Raw genomic sequence first — 13,936 nt, 5'->3', positions numbered from 1 at the left:
ATTATAATTTATGATCGTCGATTCCATTTTTCGAAGGATTTTGAAAATTACAATTCTTATAACATTTTTAATTTAATTTAACTTGGACTTTTTTAAATAAATTTCATTCAATCATTTATTCAAATACTTAATTAATATGAAATATGACTCATTCAAATTAAATTATAAGATTAAACATAATTATATTCAATATATATATATATATATTTAAGACAAATAGTGTTATATAATAATAATAATAAAATAATTTAAAATATAGTGAATTTTAATATTTCAGTCAATGAAATCATTGATAAATAAAAATAAAAAGGTAAAATAATATTTGACTAGAATGACATACAATCATTATTAGTTTAATAAGAAAATTTATTTAAAACAGAATTTTATTTAATTTTGTTTCACTAATAACAAAGTTCAATAAAACTAATTTATATTTAATATTGACTCAAAAGTAAAAAAATAAAATCAAATATTGGAGACCAAAAAGTGCTTCACAAATGATGAATAAAGTACTGTTGTTTAAGATAACAAAGGTACCCACCAAAAGCTGATTATAATTATATTATTTATTGCTTCTGTAATTTGTAAAGGGCATTTCCCCAACTATACACAAAGAAAAAAGGAGATCCCAATTTCCAAACATAGAGGAAAATACTTAAAGAGTTTAATGCATATCAATAAAAAACAAGTCCTTATATCTATCAAAATTGACTGCTGTTGGAACACTACACTCTCATCACATCCAATACTCGATGAAGTAGCTAGACAAAGGACATGCTTCACCAATTCTGCAACTCGGAAGTTATATGCTTAACAATCGGGTGATATTCAGTATGGATGTATCTCTTAGCTTTCTCTGAACCAGGTCCTTCAAGCCATTCATCATATACCTTTTATAACAGGATTCTCAAACGGATCAGCAACCAATACCTGAACATTGTTACAAAAAATAAAGGATCAATTCAAACGTGCTTTGGACATCGTATAATACAAGCAAGCATCAGCGATAGGAACAATTCTCACATTTTCCATATAGATTGTCTCGAGTGTTTGAATCAAATCTTTAGCTGATTGCCCTGCCCTTGGCTTTATCTGACCTCCCCCATTCAGGCATCCTATAAAAAGAGAAATACATTTTTTTTTTGGGAAAACAGCTTAGTGCCATTTCATTAAAAAAAGAGAAATAAATTTTACTATAAGCCTGTTGTACAAATCCAAACACAACATAATTTTGTCCAAAATGGGATTATGTTTTGGTAAGTAGAGTGTTTTTGGATCCAAAAACACCTGGAATAAAACAAATTAAAGCGCAGTGGATTGCCAAGACTTCACATCGTGTAAAATTTTTTAACATTTTTGTGTTTCAATGATTTCAGAAGATTCAGATTCAGAAATCATTTCTACTAAAATAACAAAAATTACCTGAAGGGCATGCCATGACCTCAATAAAATCGTAATCGCATTTTCCCATTTTGATTTTCCTCACGATATTCTGCAGATTTCGAAATCCATAACATAGTGCGAACTTTAAAACAGTTTCTCCATCAACCTGCAATTGAAGGAGATCCATCAATCAGAATTCAGAACATAAGAAAAGAAATTACATATTCAAGAAGTAATTACATTGCACAATTTTTAATCATGAGCAGCTGGATGTACCCACTTACTTCTAAACTGATCTCTCTTAAATCAGTATTTCTTATGATTTTGTATTCCAAGGGACCTTGAATATCTCTTCCGAAGACTGTTTTAGCAAAATTACGGAATATTGTTTCAGCATATCCCCCAGAACCTCCATTGACCCCATAAAGATGCCCTTCATCACTAACATTAGTAAGCCTGTAGGAACAACAGTTTCTACTCAATCATTTAATGCAAGATGAGCACCACTAATAAAAAAAATCGAGAGACTTCATTTTTCTTACAATCTGTCAAGTGGAGATTCTTCCAAGGTAAGGAAATCAACTGATTTCAACTGCAACATTAAAAAAAACTGAATATAATCCATTTAACAATAATATATTTGTGATACTAACCATAGAAGATTGAATGATTTTTTACCTGTATCAGTTCTAAAATCTCTCCAGATGTCAAAACTGAATCTACTTCTGTGACTATTGAAGCATTACGTCCAGGAAATTCTCCAGGAAATTCAGCTTCAAATACAAAGTCATCCCTTGCAGCCTCCAGCTTCTTGTCGTAACAGGGCATAACGGTCACATGATATATATCATCCTCCCTATAAAATAAATAGAGTTTCTACATCTGTAAGAAACAACTTACTAGTTCACAATGTGGCTTGATAAGATTTGGATCTTAACACCAACAAAAAAAAAAAAGAGCATTAGATCTTTACAACAAAATTCAGAAAACTTTTTTAACTAATTTATAAACAGTTTCGTAGATGCAAAATATTATTCTAATCCAGAGGACATATTAGGATGAGTTAAAAATTACGTGACAAGATTATGTATGCTATCTAATAAAGGACAAAAGTTTCAAGCAAGGAAACAGAGGGAGTAATTAGCCTCTTATTTATTCTTAATCAAACAAACTGAGTAAAAGAAAAATGTTGAAATCTCATAATAAATCAACCAAAGCAGTTGCATCGAACATAACTCTTCTTTGGGAAAGGCATGCATCAGAGTGGATTAGTTAGAATATATAAAAGGATAAGTTACCTAATTTGCATTTTATGGCATAAGTGACGCTTAATGATAGAACCTATTGTTTGCTGAGGGCTCTTCACAGATGAAATGTAAGGCAGAATGTAAGATCCAAGAGTCTTTTCAGCATAGCATATCCAGCCTGAAATAAATAAGAAGACTAACAAATCATCACATTGCTCCGAAAGGACCGACATACAACTCTTAAACTTTCAACAGCGGATTCAGCGCAATCTTAATATTGTTCCAACTGTACCAACAAAAAAAGAGAACAAGATGATTACACAAGTATAAATTATATACCGGGACAAGCTGAGGAAATCATTGGCAAAGATGATTTACTACTTCCATTCTCGGATGAGTGTTTTTGCTTATAACGAGTTATGAATTCATTGCAAGATTCAATAAGGACCAAGTCTCTGCTGCAGCTCGTATCAAATACAGCTTTCACTCCCATTGATTTGAGGAAAGTTGTGAGTTTCTTGAAAACCTGAAAAATTTTATATTTGTATGAATAAAAATTATATGATGTATTTATGAATAGTTAATTAGCTGTTTTGGTAAACTATTTTTCATGTTGAATTGATTTGAGAAACATTATTGATCGTTGATCTGGAAAAATCACAATGATCTACAAAAAAAATATAATTTGTTCATCGAGAAAAAGATCTCTATACCAAATGCTATAAAAAATTACACTAAAATTTGGATCATATCTATGAAATAATTATTATACTAAATGAAACAGGAAAATTTATCTCATACTTTGTGATCATGATCCAGAATTTTTTATACCAAACGAAAAAAAACACTTTTAATTTTAACTTTGGCAATTTTTAATGGGATTCTGATTGTGACAAAGATCCTGACAAATACAAGTTTCTAAATAGGCTCAATTTTCATATATATCAAATATATTTTTACAATAAAAATTAGAAGTAATAATGTAAGAAAGTGTAAAACTTGCTTCCACATGTGTATGTATAGTTATTCATATTTCATTGAAAATAAAAACATAACAAATCGAGCTACAGTAGGAAAAGGAAGGAAAACAAAGCGACATAGAAAAACTACAAATTAATCACCCAAAATAAGGGCTACAACAAGAATACAAGAAAATTACCTGAACCGGAGAAAGACCAAAATATGTTGCAAGAGAAGCTCTTGACTGGGGAGAAATAGACACAATGACAGTTTTCCCTTTATTCAGGCTAGAAAGAAACTCATCCAGACTTTGCTTCTCAAGCATGACTGTCTCAGCCGTTGTTATGCACCCACTGCAAGATCATAAAACTATCAAACTCCATACTTTTTGCCACTATTAAAACAATTATGAGAAAGCTCTTAAACATTATTTTGTATGAGATTAGGCTTGGTGTGAGGTTAATTCTCAAATCCAGATCATAAATCCAAATCTGGTAATCAGTGATTAACACGCATTAGGCGCATAATAAGCCTTTAATCAAGTTTTGGTACAAGTTAAATTCATTTCAAAATTTTGATCTCTTGTACTAAGATAAGGAGATATAGAAGATAGATGTAAACCTGCATGCCAAGCAGTCCTTCAGTGAAATTTTCACTGGCTCTGTTTTCTGCTGCACACCAAGCTTTTCCGCAAGCTGCCACAGTAAAGAATCTTCAATCAAATAACTACTGAATCAATAAATATCAGTCCAAAAATACATAATCTTTACCAAACCCCAGAAAGCTCGTACATATAAAGAAACATCAAAAAACAGTTTAAATGATAACTTATGTTCCAGAGTTTGCTCCAGTAACTTCATGAACTAATAAAATACGCAATCCAACGCATATAAACTAACGGAAATGAATTGAAAAGCCCTAAAAAAAGAAGCATTTAAACTTACCTCGGACTTATCGAGCTTGGCAATTGGTGCTTTGAGATTCTTCAAGGAAACAACGCAACCTTGGGAAGGCGCTATGTAGTCATTGAGATCTCCAATTCTCAGTGTTGCCGAGAATTTCTCAGACATATCTGTCGGCGTATGTACCTCCCTCCTACAAGGCGGCAATCAACACGCAGAGAAAGAGAACAATGAAGATATACTAAAGAAGAAAGAATCGATGATGGGTTGGCTGTAAGTTAGATATATAAGAGGTCAGCGACCGAAAGCGGATGAGACTGTGGTGTGGCGATCCCTTAGATGCTCGAGGGGATGGGCTATTCTAAATGCCCCTGGGAAATTGCTTATCAAATTTGTTCAGTGTGCAAATATGTATGAAACTACTGGTATCTTCCTCTTGAACCCTAAATTACGGATGGATGGGGATGCGTCGCGCGAAAGAGAATAGAAAGGGTTTGAGTAAGTATAAAGAGAAAGGGTTTTTGATCGTTGAAAACCCGATCCGTTTAAACTAACTGATAGACATGGCGACCGCATAACCCCTTCCTCAAGACTATCCTTAAAAGCTCGTTTGATCTTGCATTTTGTAGGATTGTTTTGGGTTTTTTATTAAATAAAATAGATTATTTGAAATTTATTATAAATTAATTATTAAATTATTTTTTCTTTAAAATTTAATAAAAGTAAGATAATAATATTTTTATTAATAAATTATCCCACCTAACATTTGCTGAAAAAATAGTCTTTTTAAGAGATTGAAAAGTTAAATTATGTTGTAGGGTGTCATTATAAATTAAGTGATTTTATAGTTAAAATAAAATAACAATGATGCGATAAAAAAAATTAAAACTTAAAATAATATTTAATGATCTAACCTAACAAAAAAAAATTACATGAACAGCAAAATAAATTACTTTGAATTATAACTATGTCAACTAGCATTTAGCCCGTGCATTTGCACGAGTAATAATATAAAAATCGTGAAAAAAAATTACGGATAACATTTTTTGACATTTTTTAACCGTTTTAAGTTTATGGGTGAGTCAACTCATAATCCGACCCAAGTATCCATTTACTCAACATCATTATATATTAGTTATTATATATTAGTTAGTTAAAAAGTTGAACTTATATTAATATTAAAACGTCCCGCGTTTATCAAATTTGGTGTTGAATTTAAAATATAAAGTCTTTGTAGCCTAGTTGGTTAAAGAGTTGTACTTGTTTTGTTAGGTTGCAAGTTCGAAACAAACCTCTAGCATTTTTAATTTTATTTTTAACTGTTTTAAATTTAAAAACGGGTCAACCCACAATCCGACCCAAGTATCTAAATTAACCACAGCTCTCGACCCGGCAATCCGGACACTTTAAAAATTAAGCATCATTATTTATATATAGATTGGTTAGTTAAAAAGTTGAACTTATATTAATATTAAAACGTCTCGCGTTTATCAAATTTGGTGTTGAATTTAAAATATAAAGTCTTTGTAGCCTAGTTGGTTAAAGAGTTGTACTTGTTTTGTTAGGTTGCAAGTTCGAAACATACCTCTAGCATTTTTAATTTTATTTTTAACCGTTTTAAATTTAAAAACGGGTCAACCCACAATCCGACCCAAGTATCCAAATTAACCACAGCTCTCGACCCGGCAATCCGGACACTTTAAAAATTAAGCATCATTATATATATATAGATTAGTTAGTTAAAAAGTTGAACTTATATTAATATTAAAACGTCCCGCGTTTATCAAATTTGGTGTTGAATTTAAAATATAAAGTCTTTGTAATCTAGTTGGTTAAAGAGTTGTACTTGTTTTGTTAGGTTGCAAGTTCGAAACATACCTCTAGCATTTTTAATTTTATTTTTAACCGTTTTAAATTTAAAAACGGGTCAACCCACAATCCGACCCAAGTATCCAAATTAACCACAGCTCTCGACCCGGAAATCCAGACACTTTAAAAATTAAGCATCATTATATATATATAGATTGTTCAATATAACCATAATGGTTGCACATGCTTACAAAATTCAATTTTCAGAATAATATTTTTGAATATGTTAAACTAATTTAATAAATTTATCAATAAGCGGGGATAGCTCAGTTGGGAGAGCGTCAGACTGAAGATCTGAAGGTCAGGTGTTCGATCCACCTTCACCGCAAAATTTTTTGTTTATTTTTTTCTAATGAAAACTTTAAACAAACCATGTAACCGCCTTGATAAAATAAAGTAATGATAATATATATATAAGCATTGTAATGATTTTGATATGTATGAATTATTCTTTCAAAATGGTTGTAGGTGCAACCGCCTTGATAAAACAAAGTAATGATAATATATATATAAGCATTGTAATGATTTTGATATGTATGAATTATTCTTTCAAAATGGTTGTAGGTGCAATTTGATTTAAATTGGATTTCGTCAATTTATGTTTTGATAAAGAAATTGGCATGTTAGTGAATTTCTATATTCTTCAACTTTAATATTGAATATTCTATTAGAATGTCCAAATCAAGTTTTTTCAAAATTTTATTATATGAAATAAATAATGTACAGATGTTGTTACACAAATTTCCTTTTGATTATTTGATGGAACTAGTTACACACATTTTCTCTATAAAGCTAGTCTTTTAAACTTAACTAGAATCCTCTTGATGACAAGAGCCATCTATCGTTTGATTGCGTGCATGTGTTCAATCGTTTGGCTTTGTTAAAACCTCAGCACAGACTGGATAAATTGGAAGAAACAGAACAAAAGAGAATTAATTGTTTTGATTAAAACAAAATAACAAAAATAAAAGGTTGAAATAATCTGTGTTTACCGTGTTGAGAAGACGAATGGCTGCAGGCCTAGTGAATTTTCTCGCAAAAAGAAAGCAAGGAGAGGGCTTGCCCTTGCTAGTGCACCATTCTCTTCTATATTCAGTCTGATAATAGATGTTATCTATAGCCTGCAAGTTAATTGCATTGATTATTAGTGGATCTACACACTATATAAAATAAGCAGAAAAAAGTATACCTTTATAGACTTGATAAGATTGGGGTTAGCATCTGTTAATTTATATGTCAAAGGATGCCATCCTCGCCTTTCACCTTCTTTGGAAAATGAATTATCCCATGATGTTTGAGTAACCATTCTTCTTGTTATTTCATTCTCCAGACCTTCTTGCTAATAATAACACATTTTATGTAAATATATTAATGTTATCATATGGTATATGAAGAATAATCAACTTACAGCAAGCAATGTTTGAACATAATGTTCATCTGGTATACAGTTATGCTCCTTGGATCCATCTGCAGGCTGCAAAACATGAAGAATACACACAATTTATCTTCAAATATTATAGTTCATGAGAAGCTGTAAAAATAAAAAGACTTACAAGGGGAACGTCTCGCCAAAATTCAGGCAATGACTTCCTCTGCATAATATTGTCAATAATTAGCTCTCTACAATAAGAAAGTTCCTCAATAAAACAGATGAATTGATTGATGATCGGATAAGGGGTGATTTGGATTAAATTTAGAAAACCCTTTCATCAAACAAGGCTGGAGTATCTATACAATGGACCAGCAGTGCATTAAGGAAGATTCATTTCCTAATCCAAACCGCACATGCATTTGTTCATTCCTTAACCTAGTGTCATTTATGATTTAGTCCTTACCTTACAGTGAAGTTGAAATATTGGAAAGACTAGATCATCTTTTACTACAGTTTCTGCGTGCTTTCTGTTCAAAACAACCCACTGCAGGTAAATAATTTGTAAACCAATTAGAATATGGGCCAGAGACTGCAATATATTTATTTCTATGTTAGTTCTCACCTGAGATCCTTTCCTCCAATTCTGAACAGGAATAAAAGGATGCATCTTTGGGTTGTAACGACCCTCTTTTGTATCAGCAAAACTGAATCCCAACATCATATGAACTCAAATAATTGTAATACTGTGTTATGCAGCTAGAAATCAGCAATCTTTACCTGTCTACAAAGCTCGTTGGCGTGGACATTATATAGTCATAAGTGTAGGTGAAGTTGTACAGAGGTATGCAGCTGAAATCAGAATAAGATCGTATAAATAACAAGTTGGTCAATAAAAATGGCTTAAAATAGCTGTAATTCTGTTCACCTGTCTGAAACAAATACAAATCGAGCATTAAACGGATCCATTAGTGCATGTTTAAGCAAAATTCTTTCTGCCAGAATCATGGTTGCTTCACCCCAGTCTACCTGCCCATAGATTTTACTTGTAAACATGAACAAAACCAATAAAAAGAAGGCAAGATCATCATCATTATCAATTTATCATCATCATCTACATGAGTGTGTGATAGAAACCTGTATGCTGTCATTAACTTGGCGATCTATGAAAAATGAAGATCTTGTTGTCAAATTGTTGAACACAAACCCGGGCCTCGAGTGAACAAATATTGAAAATCTGTTCTTATCATCACCCTGCAATTATCAAATAAATAGATTTTACCAACATTGCCTCTGTAATGAAAATGTCAATCAATATTATTTTACCTGAAAGAAAGCATCCCAGACTATATCCAATGGAAGACGATTCCGAGCTATGAACAGGAAAGCTAGTTTAGGCCTTAAAACAGCCGGTGGAGAAAATGAAGCAAAATTTTTAATTTGGCTAAGATGCTTCTCCAGTAAAGCAACACTCCCAAAGCAAAGAACTAATAGTAACAATAGAAAGAGTAATTTTGTCCATTTTTGAAGAAATTTATGTGAATGAACCTTCCTCTTCATCTAGCTTCAGTCAGCTAATAAAACAGTTGAACCATTTTCAACGGAGGAAACGAGGAACTTGAAGAAATTTAGGGTTTTTATCTCAAGTATCCTCCTCTCAAAACCCTATTAACAATTTCTTCTTTTTTCAATTTACAATCGAACCCAACCAGATCCGGAGATGGTAGATAATAGTGGAAAAATTAGAGGTGAAGTATGAGCGAGAAGCACGTGACTGTGAATGAATAAAGTTGAATATCGATCGATTTGATTATTCTAGACCAAGATCAATGGCAATAGTATACAACCTTCTTGGAAGAAGAGCTAGTGATGATGAAAATGGAGCAAAGGAACAAACAACAGTTCAGAACAGAGGATTTGACAAAAACATATACCCTTTTGCAGGTCACTTGGGAATCAGTGGGAGAGGTAAATAGGTCATTTAATGGTTAAATTGCTCCAGCAGCAACATAATTTTTGGAATATTGTACTCTAATAATGAGTGATATATAAAAGCAACTAACTAACTAACAAATTAGATGTGATAAGATGTTTGATGCTTCCTCGTTTGGTAGTATTCTTTGGAAGCATCGCAAGCAATGCCAATAATGCTTTCAGTGTTTCCCATTCCCACACAGTGCCACTGGCCCACTGGTGTGACATAATTGTTGCTGTCTCTTTCGGAATAAAACGACAACTTAACCATATTTTTTTTCTTATATACGTCCCAAGTAAGTTGAATTGACAATTCACTTACTATTGTTAATGGGTAACTAGTATCTGAAGTCTTTTTTTTGTAGAGTATCATTGAGATTCATTAGATGATAGTCAAGTTTTTAGGTAGTTGTTGGAAAATTTGTATTGATGCGCCTAATATGATAGACCTATATAATTAGGTTATCATCTCAATTATTTTTTGTGAACTATCTGGTTGGAGAGAAATCGTTGAACTTTCATTGATAGTAGTCGTCTTTACGTATCATTCATAATGTTATTGCTATAATGCTATATGAGATTCATTTCGAAAAATTAGTAGAGTCTGTCGGGGAGTTAATCGTTCTCGAGTAACTTTTGAGCTCAATAACCTATTGAGTAACGGTTTTTTTTCTTCATTTTATGTTTTTATCGTTGTATTCAAACGATTTTCATCATTTTTAATATAAAAATAGCATTAAAAAAAACAATTAGTCTTTTTAAGAAAGTTGGGATGATTGATTTGATATATGATTTTTGAGAGGTCAATGAAATAAACAAAACAAAACAATACAATTTTACTTAAAAAAAATATATATATAATACAAGTTTGTAGATTTCTTCCTCTTCAATTGAAATGGTCATAATTATTTTGCAGGATAATACTAAATTCTGATTCATTAGCCCTTTTATAGTAAGATTTGAGAAAGACTGGATTGTGTGATGTATATTATTCAAATTAATAAGGCATGGATTTCAATTTTGATGATTTTTTGGTAGATTATAAATAGTAAAAAAGGAATAAGAAAACATTTAAATGTAAGATAAGAGAGAATGGCATGATTATATGCTCCATTTTCATGAGCATGATCAAGGTCCTCAAGGATAGAACCTGTCCCCTAACTAATTCACCTTTTGAGACATTGTGATGTTTCATAAAGTTTTGTGAATTTATTAAGATGATCAATTAATTAGTTTAAAATATGTGAAGTTAAGTATATATACAAAAAATTATAGTAAATATGAATTTCTTATAAAAGTGAAACTAATACAATATAAATTTATTCATAGTAATTTTTGACTGAAAGTGTTTCTAATCTATTTTTTCACAGATAACGTATCCAGGTTCGAAGCGTTACAAGTGATATTATAGCCGACCCGATGGTAGGAACCAAATTTCACGGAGAGTCTTGGATATCTTTTGAGTTTGAGTTTGAGTTTGAGTTTGAGTTTAGTGACTCGTGATTTTCTCGAAATATTTGTAGTTTATTCCCTCAAAAGTAACTTACCCTATTCGGGGCATTACAAAATCAACAACCAAATTACACCGACTTTATTTTACTCTTATAACTTTTTAAAATACTAAAGATATTTTGATAGGTTTACCCAAATAAATCAAGGTCTCTTTACATTTAACAAATTGGAAGACTTTATTCTCAAGTGCACTGTGAAAGGTTGAGGCTTTCCTAATAATAATAAAAAAGACATTAATGGTCTTATTTTCTTGATTCTGATTATTTTATAAGAATATTAGACATTGAAATGTGCAATGTCTTGTTGATGCAGTGGATTGGACTCAAGACTTTGTTCTGTAGTTCAGTCAATTGTTCCGAATGCAGCGAGTATCTTGGCTCGGTAGGTCAATTTTTAAGGTCAGAAAACTCTCGTCTAGCTGAAAACTTTGTTCAGCAAACAAGCTAGTAGGCTACCAAAGGTGTTATGCACAGAATGGTACTTAAAAGTCTTGAGTCTTTTGTTTCTGTAATTTTGTGGTCATTAATTTGTGTGTACGCAGGTATCGCGATAAAGTTCTTGATTCTTCCATTGTCGTAATTTTTCGATATGTTTCTAATCATCGTTGACACTATAGTTCGCTCCCAATCCATTTGAAAATTAAGAATATTTTGCAATAGAGTTCGACCGTGATCTATGTTTTTTCTTGTTCTTCATGCCAATTAAAGAAATTTGTTGTTATTATCATACTATATTGCATAATTGGAAACAATTTAGACAAGGTTGGCAAGTATGCCTTTCTCCGGAGAGAGATGGAGATGGAAAAATGATCTTCCAATCAATAAGTTTATTAATTTAAGATATGATAAATAAACTTATTCATTTGTCTTGACATTCTATTACAATTTGCAAATATTATTGGAAACATAAGCTTCTTAAATGAGTCTTTTCAAACATTAATAATAGTTTCGATTTCAACATGGAAAATGGCACGAGCAACCATCAGACCTACTACAATAACCTTTTGCTTTATATCCATGGATACTCCAACACTCCCGTAAGCATTGACGTACTTGACATGGGCCCGGATAATTAATTATAGTCTGGCAGCAAGGTTCAGCATAATCAGTACAATATGCTAACACCGATACTTCTCTTCCTTCAATACAAATCATTACAAATTAATTTTAATTTTCTTAAACTTCAAGATGTTAGCTATATTGAAGAAACAATGTGAACAAATATGTCAATTGATTTGAATTAAAACAAATAAATAAATAAAAACACATTAAAATGAATCATACCAACAATTGAGAGAAAAATAAGTCCAAGCATGAGCAAAACATATTGATTCTTCATTTTTATATGATTTTTAGAGTATGAATAGCTTGATAAGTTAAAACGTAGGTAGATGAAAACAATATTTATAATAAAATAAGTTCATTTATGTCATACCATTAAATATTAGTATAATAAATATTTTTAATATTATTTAATACATATAAAATAAGAATAACATTTACTTTTAATTATTTTATTTTCAACTTTAAATTAAAGTTCTCTATCCAATCTATAAGGAAAATAATCTGCTGACTTATTTTTAATTATTTGTGTGTCTATCTAATCTATAAGGAAAATAATTTACTTAGTTTATTTTTATAAATTTTAATTATTTTTGTGTCAAATTAATATTGTCTATCCAATTTATAAAGAAAATAATCTACTTGTACTTGGTTTATTTTTATAAATTTTAATTATTTTTGTGTTTAAATAATTCTTATCAGTTTTAATATACATATACATGCTTAAAATTTAAACTCACTATAATAATCCATCAATCCACGTCAACAATTATCTTTTTAAATAATTTTTTTTTCTCTTAATATATATATATATATATATATATATATATAAATTATGAATGAAAAAAAAAATATATATATATATTCTTTCATTATTAATTTTATATTTTTTTCTCTTGATTAATTGTATAAAATATATAGTGTTATATTTATAATAACACAATAATATATTTATAACTTATATATATATTATATTGTTTTTCATCATTATTTTATATAAATACTTTTTTTTGATTAATATAAAAATTAATTAATTAGTAATAAATATTAAATATATATATATATATATATATATATATATATATATAAAATGATTTTAACAATCTCAAGTAATCTAACGATTAAAGTGTTCACATTTCATGTTTAAGACTAGTTCGAATCCTAAAACATGCAAATTTAGATTTTCAAGAATACATTCTTGACTATAATATATGGTGACGCAATTTTAAACAAACGATACGAGACATCTGAAAATGTGATGTCGGAATTAATGGTTGGTTTGGCGAGCATTTGAAATTGTGAGGTCACGAGATGGAGGTCGAATGGTGGGTAGTTTGTGAATGTGAGGTCAGAATTAGTGGTTGGTTTGACGAGCATTTGAAAATGTGAGGTCACGAGATGAAGGTCGGGTGGTGGGTGAATTGTCGAGTGTGATGTCGAATTAGTGGGTGGTTTGGCGAGTATTTGAAAGTGTGAGGTCACGAGATAAAGATCGAATGGTGATTAGTGGTTGGTTTGACGTTGGATAAGAGATCTATGATCAATTGAAATTGATTGTTGATTTGTTGAAGTGAGAGTAAAAGAGAGGTAGACTAAGATTGGTGAGTGATTTGTCGAGGGATAAATAAGTATATGAAAAAGTGTGAGTCACAAGATTAT

General features: G+C 30.6%; 2 protein-coding genes and 1 non-coding gene across 3 annotated transcripts; 1 reads left to right on the top strand and 2 right to left on the bottom strand.

Moving 5' to 3' along the window:
* Positions 1-537: 537 nt before the first annotated feature.
* On the bottom strand, positions 538-5,013 carry LOC124916555 (protein NAR1). Its single transcript, XM_047457288.1, has 11 exons — positions 4,535-5,013; positions 4,212-4,285; positions 3,790-3,943; positions 2,970-3,156; positions 2,682-2,808; positions 2,062-2,239; positions 1,926-1,975; positions 1,668-1,839; positions 1,423-1,549; positions 1,024-1,115; positions 538-930 (listed from the first exon to the last, which is right to left on the bottom strand). Exons 1-11 carry the CDS (start codon positions 4,658-4,660, stop codon positions 883-885), a joined length of 1,335 nt encoding a protein of 444 aa, XP_047313244.1. The 5' UTR covers positions 4,661-5,013; the 3' UTR covers positions 538-882.
* A 1,603-nt stretch (positions 5,014-6,616) lies between these two features.
* On the top strand, positions 6,617-6,689 carry TRNAF-GAA. The gene has a single exon. It is a non-coding gene; the product is annotated as a tRNA-Phe (tRNA).
* A 403-nt stretch (positions 6,690-7,092) lies between these two features.
* LOC124916556 (glycosyltransferase BC10) lies at positions 7,093-9,751 on the bottom strand. The gene is made up of 10 exons (XM_047457289.1): positions 9,057-9,751; positions 8,868-8,984; positions 8,659-8,759; positions 8,511-8,582; positions 8,356-8,437; positions 8,197-8,277; positions 7,915-7,953; positions 7,770-7,835; positions 7,551-7,700; positions 7,093-7,482 (listed from the first exon to the last, which is right to left on the bottom strand). Exons 1-10 carry the CDS (start codon positions 9,288-9,290, stop codon positions 7,294-7,296), a joined length of 1,131 nt encoding a protein of 376 aa, XP_047313245.1. The 5' UTR covers positions 9,291-9,751; the 3' UTR covers positions 7,093-7,293.
* Between the last annotated feature and the right edge of the window lie 4,185 nt (positions 9,752-13,936).

The sequence above is a fragment of the Impatiens glandulifera genome, chromosome 9 (assembly GCF_907164915.1).
Source record: "Impatiens glandulifera chromosome 9, dImpGla2.1, whole genome shotgun sequence".
NCBI classification, from domain to species: Eukaryota; Viridiplantae; Streptophyta; class Magnoliopsida; order Ericales; family Balsaminaceae; genus Impatiens; species Impatiens glandulifera.
Note: the sequence above shows the minus strand (reverse complement) of the source record. Positions and strands in the feature narration are given on the sequence as shown.